Genomic DNA, 11,865 nt, shown 5'->3' with positions numbered 1-11,865 from the left:
GTAGAGTTTGCTGGGAATTAATCTGTATAAGAAAAGAATCTTGCTGTTAGTCCTATAATATAGAAAGACAAGCTCTAGCTTACATTAAGAGCAAATATCCAAGTCTTTCTCTTGCAGGGCTATATTTAGAAAGGGTAAGCACTATTTTGTATCCTCTTAGCACTTCTTTACTTAAAATTTAGGCACATGTCCCTCTTCTGTTGTTCTAATATAGTGTTTCTCAACCTGCTGAGTAATTCTTGGAATAGAAACCTACACACTTTAAAATGTGAAAAACACAGGGATGAACTTTTGTTCAATGCAAAAGTTGAAAAACACTTCAAAGAGTAAGGCTGATGATAGAAAATCAGAATTTAATGGTAAGCATAATGTATATTTCCCTTTTTTCTTATTTTCTTTTAATCTGCTAAATAGATCTAAACATACTGTTAATACATGTTTGAATGTGAAATAAATTCTTTAGTAAGTGTAACATTTCCTGATGAAAAATCATACTCTTCTCCTCCAAATACTAAAAGAGGGTTGTATTATTTTGACCTACTACACTGAATGCAAGCTGCGCCTTTAGATTAGTTGTTATATTGAAGGCTATAACATGAAGTTGGTAAGTTGTGTTCAGTAGTGAACACTTTTGCAAGGCTTTGTTAATGTCAAATTTGTATTAAATAAATAGCAGCTTGTATTCAAACTGCGAGGGACTTGATTAAACAAACGTTTCATTTGAAGCAGCTGATCTTTGATATGAAGAAAAGGAGACTGTATGCAAACAGAACTGTGACGACTTAAATATGTACTCGATTCACTTGGTGAAATTTTGATTACTGAATGAGCAAAAATAGTTTTCAGTTTCAATACTCATTTTAGAAGAATTTGAGCAGAATCTGTTTCTGATTGAGAAATGAATGCTATTTTTTAATGCAAGGTCATCCTTTGGGGATTCAACTCAACAACCAACTTTCCATTAAGCAAATTACACCTCTTCAAAGCCTTTATTCAGTGAGAGTGAATATCTGCTGGAATGGCAATTCTTGTTCCATTTTCTTCACTGATGTTTAAAGCGATATTTAATAAAAGGTTTGAAATATGGTGTTGCATGCCATCAAAACCTGGTCCAAATTCTATGTAAACACAAGGAAGCTGAAAACATGGGTTCCTCTTTTTGTTTAAACTATTTCAATTTGAGTTAAAATGTTATTGCTCTGTTTTATAATTTTCTATTTTTCCTACATTGAGGACTGTTCGAGAATCTTTTGACTTTTTTTTTTCTTAGAAAAGCACTGTAAATAAGTCATTACATACTTTTAAATTTCATGGTCCTTCTGACAGAATATCGTGACCTATTAAAGACCATGATGAGAACTGCTAAAATCCCCAACAGGCTTCCAAGAATTGGTGGGCCACGTGGACTGTATTCCTGCACAACACCCGAGATAATAGGGGAAATTATGCGACCCACAGCTGAAACAGACTGACCAACACCAATGAGCATACCACTGGCCTGATCCCCACCCAGCATTAGTTCAAGTTCTGTAATACATGTACGTCCCACAGTGGTTGAAAATGCTAAAAATGTACAAGACAAAATGAGTGTCCAAAGACTTTCTGATACAGAATACAGAAACATAAACAGGCAGGTAAGAAGAGTAGAGTGTAATAACATAGCAAAAGTATTGTGCCTATAATATTTAGTGATAGGTCCAAGGAGAAAGCCAGCAGCTACTCCAAGTGCGCTACTATAGCTAATTATGTAGCCAGTAAGTTTGGGCTTCATTCCAAACCTTTCTTCAAGGCCCAAGACAAAATTGCTATGATAGAGCATAACCGCAACAGACATCAGGAGCCGTACCAAAAAAACATCCCAGAGATTAGAATTTGCAACACTGCCAAGCCTCTTCAGCACAGAGGTAACCTGAATGCAAGAGGAGTTCCTGGGCTGAGCAGATGACATGGTTTTGTGAACTGAAGTTGCAGTCTGAAGGCCGTGCTTTACTTCTTCTGGAATGAAACTTCTGGCTTTGTTCAGAATGGCCCATTCACGACTGTGCATCTTTTTTGCATACCGTAGCAACATCCAAAAAACAACTGCAAAGGAATTTGACCATGAAACTTTATTACATGTTCTCTTGACATAACCTTATGATCAATTGCATAGTCATTTTATATGGTTGCACATTAGGTACGCCAATTGTGAAAAAATGATTAATGCAATGGCATAGCTTTGAACTAAGCAGCTCTTTTCTCAAGATAGCCAAATAGTTTTCATACATCTGCAGTATAACTTCATCATATTTATATATCTGATTAATATCCTGCCTCCCCCCTATTTTTTTGCAATTGGATAAGGAGGGGCATGTAATTGATAAGTTATTTGCAATTGCAATTGCAATAGTTAACATTTATGAAACAATATAAAAGATAAAATCAAATCAGGGAAGAAATATGCTCCCAGAAATATAATTCTTGCCCAACTGGTGATTCAAGTATAAAATATCGGCATAAACCAAATCACATACCAGCATTCAAGACAAAGATGGAAGCACAGATGAATGCAGTGAGGTAAAAGCCACCTTCCAGCTCTGTAAGATAGCCTCCAACAACCGGTCCCAAAATGAAACCAAAGTTTGAAATAGCATTGAAATATCCAATTACTAAGAGGCGCTCCTTCTTAGGAACCATGTCAGAAATGAGTACTTTGGAAACGGAATGTGTATGCTTGAAAATACCTAGAATTAACAAAAAAGGCAAGTGGAAAATCAAAAATTGAATAACTCAAGTGGTTAAGTGAATCACTGCAATTAAGTAAGTAACATAGTTGCCCAAATTTAGGTGCCCAAACTTTGCTCATGTGAGTATGGGGATACTGCAATGATCGTAAGTGTAAAAAAAATAGGTTTTTTTATGATGCTGGTGGTAAGTATGTACAGTTCTCATAACAGAAAAAATCAGTAGTGAAAAGACTAGCTAATCTTATATCCTGTTAACTATTTAGAAGTAAGACATGAGCAAATAACATTATCCTACTTATCTAGACAAGCAACAAGGCATACATGATAATTATATATCTGATACTAGCAGGACCTGTATTACTAGTCATAGTCTTACATCTGAGTAATCTGAAACCAAGACATCTCCAGAAGAGCAAAGACATGTCAACATAGACCAAAATACTGTTGATAAGCCTGATTTAACAGATCCTTTCCACATAATTAGAGGGTGAGAGATCACCTACAAATGCTCCAGATGATTGCTTCTCAAAGGGAAATTGCAGGACAGTGGTTGATTTGCAAGTGCTGGGAGATAAGGAAAGGCATCAAGCTCTTAACTGCAGCAGTGTGTTTAAAGACATTGTTTTTGTCTGCCTCACTTTATATACACATTTGGAGTTACAATTATTTAAAAAGGGTTCTTTCAAGCAACAACTTATTGCTGTCAGTTTAATTTTAAGTAGAGAAACACATAGTTAAACAGACAGCAATAATTATTCGCTGATGCATTTTTTTGAAGAAGATCCTAAGGGAGAAGTAAAAATGAAATAGAGAATAATGTGGAAAAATTTACAGACAAACAGAAAGAAGACATTTAGTTCCAGCCGATTTAGAAACACTGGAAAATAAAACAATTGTGGATTAATACACAGAAAATACAATTAAAGTGGAAATACAAACTATAAACCCAGGGATGAAAAATAATCTGTATAAATACTTATTAATGGGTTTACAAAACAGGACTTGTAAATTTTTCAAGAAGTTTTTGACCTGGGAGGAAGAAAGTTTGAATGGATTTTCAAGCTTATGACAGCAACTTGTTGAACTAAAGACTATTAGAACCAATGCAAATACATAAATAAAAAGTTGACTTGATCAAGGGTAAATTAAAAAAATATTAACATAAAATTATAGAAACTTTATAGAAAATCATGCTAAATATCAAGAAGACAACACCACTAGCATGAGGAAGATTGGTATTTCCTGGTTCTCCAAGAATCTGCCAGAACCTGCTGAATTTCACCCCTGCCTGATAGCATATAATCAATATATTAATTCATAATTAGTTTCTCTGAATTAAAATGGCAATCTGATTCATCAGACCCTTTATCTAATGAACTAAAGTTGAGTATGAATAGAGAAATAGAAACTTACCCACAAAGGTTCGAGCAATGGCAAATAAAAACACATTGGTGGATATGCTAAGCACAAAATAACCTAATGAACTGAAGAGGATGCATACAAGTAGGCAATGAGGTCTTCCAACTAGATCGCTCCAAGATCCCTGGATAAGAAAACATAAATGTTTTGAGATCAGCATATCTGTTTATTAATCATGTAAGGATGGTATTCAAATTTAGATGTGGGTAGAAGATGCAATGAAATTAATAATAAACTCCTTATAATTAATTTAAATTCCTCTGACTTGTCTAATTCTGGATTTTACTAATTTATTTATTTATATTTTTACCCATATTTTCCCAATAACTTACATCTAAATATGTGATATCTATCATTTGTAAATTACTAATAGTATATTGTTCTTCACAAAGCTAAAGGCAAATTTCTTTTTCCCATCTCTTCTTTGGAACCTGTGGATTTTTCTTCATTTTACTCACCAAACATCAATCCTGTAGGGTAGACTGGGCTCTAAGAATGACTGATCCAAAATCAATAAATGAATTTTCTTGCCAGAGTTAGACCTGTACATGAGTTTGCCCATTTTACTCCAACACTTTAGCCATTTTGCCACACTGATTTTAGAGTGAGTGAGTGAGTGAGTGAGTAAATAAGTAAGTAAGTAAATAAATACCTTGTTGCTTAACAAAGTAAATTACAGGTAGGTCATAATTAGGGCAAAGTTTTATTTACTGCAATGTACAAATAGGTACAAGGACCCATTTAATGAAAAGTCAAAATTCTGTTACTGTGAAACTAGCACACACATGTGGTTGAGGCTATTTCTACTGCAGTTGCCATAGAGAATTGTATATGTAACTCCTTTTTTGCAGAATGGAGACAAATATGGAAAGATAAAAAAATAAGCTCATTTAGAGGAACTGCAGGAGATAGTAGATATACTTTAGATATGGGGTTAGCCTCTTCAACTCTTATACATTACAGATATAGAAGCAGTAGATATGGCTATGACTATAGAAAATTAGATTGTGCTGTAGGGATGAACAATTTTTGTTATATAATCTTTGCATTGGAGTGAAGTATATGTGTACTTTTAAAAAGCTAATTATTGGCTTACAGAAAGGCTGAGGCAAAACAATGAGAAGCAGTAACTATTTGCAGTAATTACATATTATTATTTAATAGAAATAAAGTTTCCTTAAACTGACTCAATTTCTTATGATTCCATGGATAGATCTCTATAGTTTTCTTGACAATAGTATTTCACCAATACTATATAAATATCCATGATGCAGAGGATAATATTTTAGCTTTAAAATAGTGTTTGTATTTTATCTTTCTTATGTTGATTTGCAACCATAATAAAGATGATTGGATTGGATTTGAAGTAAAATATCTTTATAAAAGGTATTTTTGTGTCTTCTAGGTACCCGCTCTGGTATTCACAGTTGATCTCTTTCCAAGGACTAATAGCCATTGTTATTTGATGTTTTAGGACATACAAGCTTGGTCAAGTGCAGCTACTTGCAATATTGCCAGTGGAATAGCTTTAAAATCTTAGAAGTAAGATTACTTCAACCACATTTGGGATAATTTATCCAACAGCAGCACAATACACAAAGTTGGCTTGGATTTGCCTGTTTTTAAAGTGTCATGTTTTTTAAATCAATGCTTTCAGTTTCAAAACTATAAAATATATTTAAAGTAAAATAAAGCTATACAAATATTTTTAACAGAAAGGTCTGAGAGGCAAATCCAGTTTATTGCAGGGATAATTCAAAACAGGAATTTGTTTTAAACACAACATTCTCTTTACACCATCATCCTATTCCAAACCTTTGGAAAAAAAACCAGTAGTTATTTATGAATTAAAAATATAAACCTACCACTAAAGTACTGGAAAAGAGTTGGAGTATTCCATATAAAGATCCTAGAAGAAAAAATAGTGAAATAAAAATATATAGATGATTATTCTGCAATAGATTTTCAGTAAGAAGAAAGCAAATTATTCTTGATATCACTGGCAATACTTTTGGTCAGATACATTTCTTAAAATCAATTTTTTTGAACAAACAAATGATTCAATAACTTTATGTGAAAGGAAGAATAAAGAAGTGTCATATATAACTCACGAGGAAAAAAAAGAAGAATATGCACCAATATCCATTGCCATGTTTTTTTTAAATGGCAGAAAGCATGCCAAGTCATTGCTGCAGACTGATGCAGTCTACTATTGTGAAAGGTTTGATTTTATGAACTTTTATGGTTTTTAATGTAAAGATACTCGGTTTGTACTGTTTCTTCTGAAAAAAAGATATAATGTGACCACTAAAACTGGGAAAACCACTCTGTCTAGCAATTTGTGTTAAAGGATATCAAGCATTCAAATGTTTTAGTGTTTAAGAGCCTCCCAACAAAGTTGGTTGTCCAAGTGTCTTCCCTGAGTAAAAAGTAGAGTCTCCACATATTTTACTCCAGTAGCCATTGCCAACTCCTGGCAATAGGAGCCGTTGCTCACCTCGGTTTCAAGGCCATTGAGCCAGCACTGCCCCAAAACATGACCAGCATGATGTCATGGAACAAAGAGTTATCCCTACAAAGAGTTATCTATTACAACTGAAAAGTCAGTTATAATAACTGTATATTTCACACATCAGTAGTCCTTGATAATTTTCAATCAAATGAGGAAACTCTGATTTTAATTTATGAAATAACAGAATGACAGTGTAGTCCAACCTCCTCATCAGGTGGGAAACCCTATACCATTTCAGACAAACAGTTGTCCAATCTCTTCTTAAAAACTTCCAGTGTTGGAGTATTCACAACTTCTGGGGGCAAGTTGTTCCACTGATTAATTGTTCTAACTGCCAGGAAATTTATCCTTAGTTCTAGTTGTTTCTCTCCTTGATAGGTTTCCATCCATTGTCCTATCCTCAGATGCTTTGGAGAATAGGTTGACTCCCTCTTCTTTGTGGCAACCCCTTAGATATTGGAAGACTGTTATCATGTCATCCCTAGTCCTTCTTTTCATTAAACTAGACAGACCCAATTCCAGCAACCATTCTTTATATGTTTTAGCCTTCATTCCCCTAATTATCTTTGTTGCTGTTCTCTGCACTCTTTCGAGATTCTCAACATCTTCTTTATATTGTGGCAACCAAAGCTGGATGCAATATTCCAAGGCATTAGAGATTGGTATTAACACTTCAGGTGATCTTGATTCTATCCCTCTGTTAGTGTAGTCCAGGATTGCATTGATTATTTTGGCAGCTGCTGCACACTGCTGGCTCATATTTAAATGGTTGTCCACTAGGACTCCAAGATCCCTCTCACAGTTACTACTATTGAGCCAGGTACCACCTATACTGTACCTGTGCATTTTGTTTTTCTTGCATAAATGTAGAACCTTACTTTTTCACCACTGAATTTAATTTGGTGAAAAAAGTAAGGTTTTACATAGGTAACACTTGCTAAATTATATCCCATGTAACCTTTTGTTTTAAAGAAAAGTTTTCCTCAAGATTTTTGAGTTATTGTTGTAACCACAGGTAATTACATATCTTGTTATAAAATACAAGACAACAGTAAAATTACAACAATAAACATACTATGCCACCAAGAGCCTTATCCTGAAAAATGACTTGCTTCTAATCGCTATGAGAAATGGCCTGCTTACCTACCACTCCTGCAATTGTTGAACTCACTCCTAAAGATTTCACATGAAGGTTTAACAAGGGGACAATCATACTGACACCAAAGAAATCCTGAAAATAGACAATGATTTTTTTTAAAAAAAATTAAATGTAGAATATTAATATTTGCTAATAACAATCCATTGATAGGCATTTTAACTGTATTTTATCACTACTGTGTAACAATAATTCCTGAATAGAAAGACAAGGATTCGTCTTTTCTATAGTATTCTAAAGAAAGGAGTAATATTTGCCTATGATGCTTTTTAAAAAAATGTTTTTTCAAAAAATCAATTTCAGAAATATTTCCAGACTTAAATTTTCAATCTTGGTTGCTAAAGATTATTGGATTGTTGTATTGACTATAAAATTATAATGTCTTCATGATGAGCCTTTCTGAAAACTGATACAATTAATCTTACCAAATCATAATCAGCACATTATAATAGTTTGCATTACTACACATTATGCATTGTTATCTTCCTTAGCCATGCGGTGCATCTCCACTAGCATTATTCTACCCGAGTAGGTACAAGTAGAAAAGTTGTAACTAGTAACTGAAAACTAAACCATGTAAGAGGTTACAATGCAGATATTGAACTTTAAAAAATTAAAGGCACCATATAAAAATCAACCATAGATTTGAGGCATTTGCTACTGATCATTTGTAGAAGTCATCTAAGGCTAGAATTCTAGATTCATTATTCTCATTATCAAATAAAAGACACTGTAGAAGACAGTGACAGAGAAGATATTTTTCTGATTAAAATGCTCCAGAATGATGCTAGTTGAGTACAAACTAGTTTCATGTGGAATAAGGCAAAATAAATGATTGCAGCTCTCAAAAGTGTGAACCACATAGCAAGAGCTATGATTCTCTGGTGATTACATGCACATTCCTTTCAATTTCCTATTGTTGATTTATTCCATATTCAATGCTGCCATAATTTTCAGACAGGCACATTTAGCCTTCAGTGTTTTAACCCACAATATATCATAAAATTAATCTGAGTGTAAGTTTTGTGTTGCCAACCCTTTTTTGACTCAGAGTAACATATATACTAGTAATCCTAAGCAGTTTTTTTTAGTTGATAATTGAAAGCATGGTAGTATGACAGAGAAAAACTGTGAGGGGGGAAGGTTCAGTGTAGAAGAATGGAAAATGTATTAGAATACAATTTGGGGGTTTGGGGAAATTTTGGAAAGCAAAACGGGAATGTTAGATATTATTTTTGCCATGCATTCAGTTATCATGATTGAATCCTGGATCCACAGCTGACTTTAGAACATCATCTGTCGGCTGTGACCAGGGGGACCTTTCCCAGGTTCGCCTGGTGCACCAATTGCGGCCCTATCTGGACCGGGAGGCCCTTCGGATAGTCACTCATGCCCTCGTCACCTCAAGACTGGACTACTGTAATGCGCTCTGCATGGGGCTGCCATTGAAAAGTGTTCGAAGACTTCAGCTTGTCCAGAATGCAGCCGCGCGAGCGATTGTGGGTGCACCTCGGTACACCCACATTACACCTATCCTCCGCAAGCTGCACTGGCTGCCCATTGGTCTCCGGACACGCTTCAAGGTGCTAGTCGTTACTTTTAAAGCCCTACATGGTATCGGACCTGGGTACTTGAGAGACCGTCTCCTGCCAGTCACCTCCCAAAGACCTATTAGATCCCACAGACTAGGCCTCCTCCAAATTCCATCTGCCGGCCAATGTCGGCTGGCGACTCCTCGGGGGAGGACCTTCTCTGTGGCTGTTCCAGCCCTCTGGAACGATCTCCCCGTGGACATCCGGACCCTTACTACCCTTCCGGCCTTCCGCAAAGCAGTTAAGACCTGGCTGTTCCAGCAGGCCTGGGGCTGTTGAACTATCCAGCCCCATTTGAGGTTACGGCTGTTGTAGAATTTTAAATTGTTGTTTTTTATTTTATTTTTTGTATCCCCTCCCTTTTGATTGTTAGCCGCCCTGAGTCTCTCGGGAATAGGGCGGCATACAAACTTAATAAAATGAAATGAATGAATGAAAACACTTAAAGTATGTCCAAGTAAACCAACACTCCTTTAAACAACAGTATACTTTCCAAGCAGGACAGCTAGTTAATTAGTAGTTAGAGACTGAACATCTCTGGATACTATGGAGGCTTTATTCAACTAAGATACTCAAGAGTTGACTGGGTGAATGGTATAAAAATGAAGATAAATGAATGAATAGTGACCAAAATGAAAATGCTTTCTGAGGGCCAGGTCATATGACATTCCTATTTGTCATATGCAGTATTCATTGGATGGAGAATCAGAAATCACTGAATTCAGCAATAGTTTCTCTTGCAGGAGAGATGACTGGCATAAAAAAAAAATTAATAAACATATGAATACACTGTGCCTCATATCTGCATATTGATTACCACTTAAAAATAGATCCAGGTAAACATGAGAAAGGCTTTGCTGACATATTTTCTCTGCAGAGAAAAAAAAAAACAAGCATGCGACCTAACTTCCAATTGTCAAATGACTCTCCTCCCCGACCCCCAAATCCTCGATCAATCTGCTCCTTTCGGAAATTGCCTTTTCTTCCAAGGCCAAGGCTTGGATCCAGAGGAATGCAGGCTGCCTCTGAGCACATGCAGAGTGGAAAGCTCCGCCACCCTTCAGGGCTGAATGCGTGAAAAAGTCGCCCCAAGGCAAAGGCCGAGTGACAGGAAGAAGCTCCTGGCGGCCCCGTGGGCTACGCCCGAGCTTTACAAGCCGCAGCCTCGCCAGCTCACCAGAAAGCCCACCGCGTACAGACACAGCAAGAATCGGTTGGGCCAAACAGCCCTGCCTCGGAATAACGACGACAACGACGCCGCCACCGCCACCGCCTGGGGCCTTTCCACCTCCTCCAGGAAAGGGCTAAGCGGGTCGTTCCTGCCGCCCCCATTCTCCATGCGTCGCGGGGCGAAGGGTGGGGAGAAAACCCCGCCGCAGCCCGGCACGCTCTGAGCAGGTGGGCAACGGGGCGACCGAGGACGACAGAAGCGAAAGGCAGCCGCAGGCCCGCTTCTCCGCGTAGGCGGATGACGGGGACGTGGGGCGGGGCGAGGCGAGGCGGGCAATGCAGTCGCAACAACAGCAACGAGAAAAGTGACAGTTTTCTTTCGCCCGGCGCCGTCTTGGGTTGTGCAGGTTGGGGCCCCCTTCTTGGCCAACTTGCGCTCTTCTGGGGTCTGGATATCATTAAAAAAACATTGTTTCTCGAGGTCTTAAATTGCCTCTTCAAGGCATTTTGCAAGGAGAGAGAATGAGGGCAATGCATGCCCATTCAGGTTTTCAAAAGGAAGGAAGTCCGTCAGGTGGAGTTAGTATTACAGGTTGTCCTCAATTTACAGCAGTTCGTTTAGTGACCGTTGAAAGTAACAAAAAAAGTGATTTATGACTGTTTTTTTCACACGAGCCTTGCAGCATCCCCATAATCACGTGATCAACATTCAATGCTTGACAACTGACTCATATTTATGATGGGTTGCAGTGTCCCGGGATCATGTGTTCATGTTTTATGACCATCTTACAAGCAAATGGGGAAGCCAGATTCATTTAACAACCTAGGTACTAACTTAATAACCGCAGTGATTTACTGTGGCATGAAAGATAATAAAATGGGGCAAAATTCGCTTAACAAATGTTTCACTTAGCAATGTGGTCATACGTCAAGGATTACCTGCAGAAGATTTAGATGCAGTGGGATGGGACCTATGTTTACAAGCAGCGTCCATATTTCAATGCCATTTATTTCAATGGAATTTAAACACCTGATAAAAGCATGGGACTAAAGCAATCTCAGTGCATACTTGAATAAAGTATCAGCTTCTGGATTTCTGGTTGCTATTTAGGGATGAGGTTGTCTTAGGCCAGGGGTTGGCAACCTTAAACACTCAGAGAGATGCAAAGGTCCTAACTGGAAGCCCCCCATTCAATTCTGGAGCTGACCAGAAGTCCGGTTTCCTCACCATAGAGTCTCCTCCTAGCATGGCATCTTTTTCCTCTTCCTGTCCTAACCAAAAGCCCTATC

The 11,865-nt window shown here is 37.2% G+C and overlaps 1 protein-coding gene across 1 annotated transcript; it reads right to left on the bottom strand.

Annotated features, from left to right (window-relative positions):
• Positions 1–336: 336 nt before the first annotated feature.
• SLC67A2 (solute carrier family 67 member 2) lies at positions 337–10,855 on the bottom strand. Its single transcript, XM_087726457.1, has 6 exons — positions 10,583–10,855; positions 7,801–7,888; positions 6,011–6,054; positions 4,140–4,269; positions 2,514–2,723; positions 337–2,082 (listed from the first exon to the last, which is right to left on the bottom strand). The coding sequence occupies exons 1-6, from the start codon at positions 10,742–10,744 to the stop codon at positions 1,292–1,294; spliced, it is 1,425 nt and encodes a 474-aa protein (XP_087582583.1). The 5' UTR covers positions 10,745–10,855; the 3' UTR covers positions 337–1,291.
• Positions 10,856–11,865: the final 1,010 nt, after the last annotated feature.

Source organism: Thamnophis sirtalis, unplaced genomic scaffold, assembly GCF_051295495.1.
Source record: "Thamnophis sirtalis isolate CommonGarterSnake01/CBP01778 unplaced genomic scaffold, rThaSir2_p1.2 scaffold_12, whole genome shotgun sequence".
Taxonomy (NCBI): Eukaryota; Metazoa; Chordata; class Lepidosauria; order Squamata; family Natricidae; genus Thamnophis; species Thamnophis sirtalis.
The sequence above is the reverse complement of the archived record's forward strand: the minus strand, read 5'-3'. Positions and strand labels throughout refer to the sequence as shown.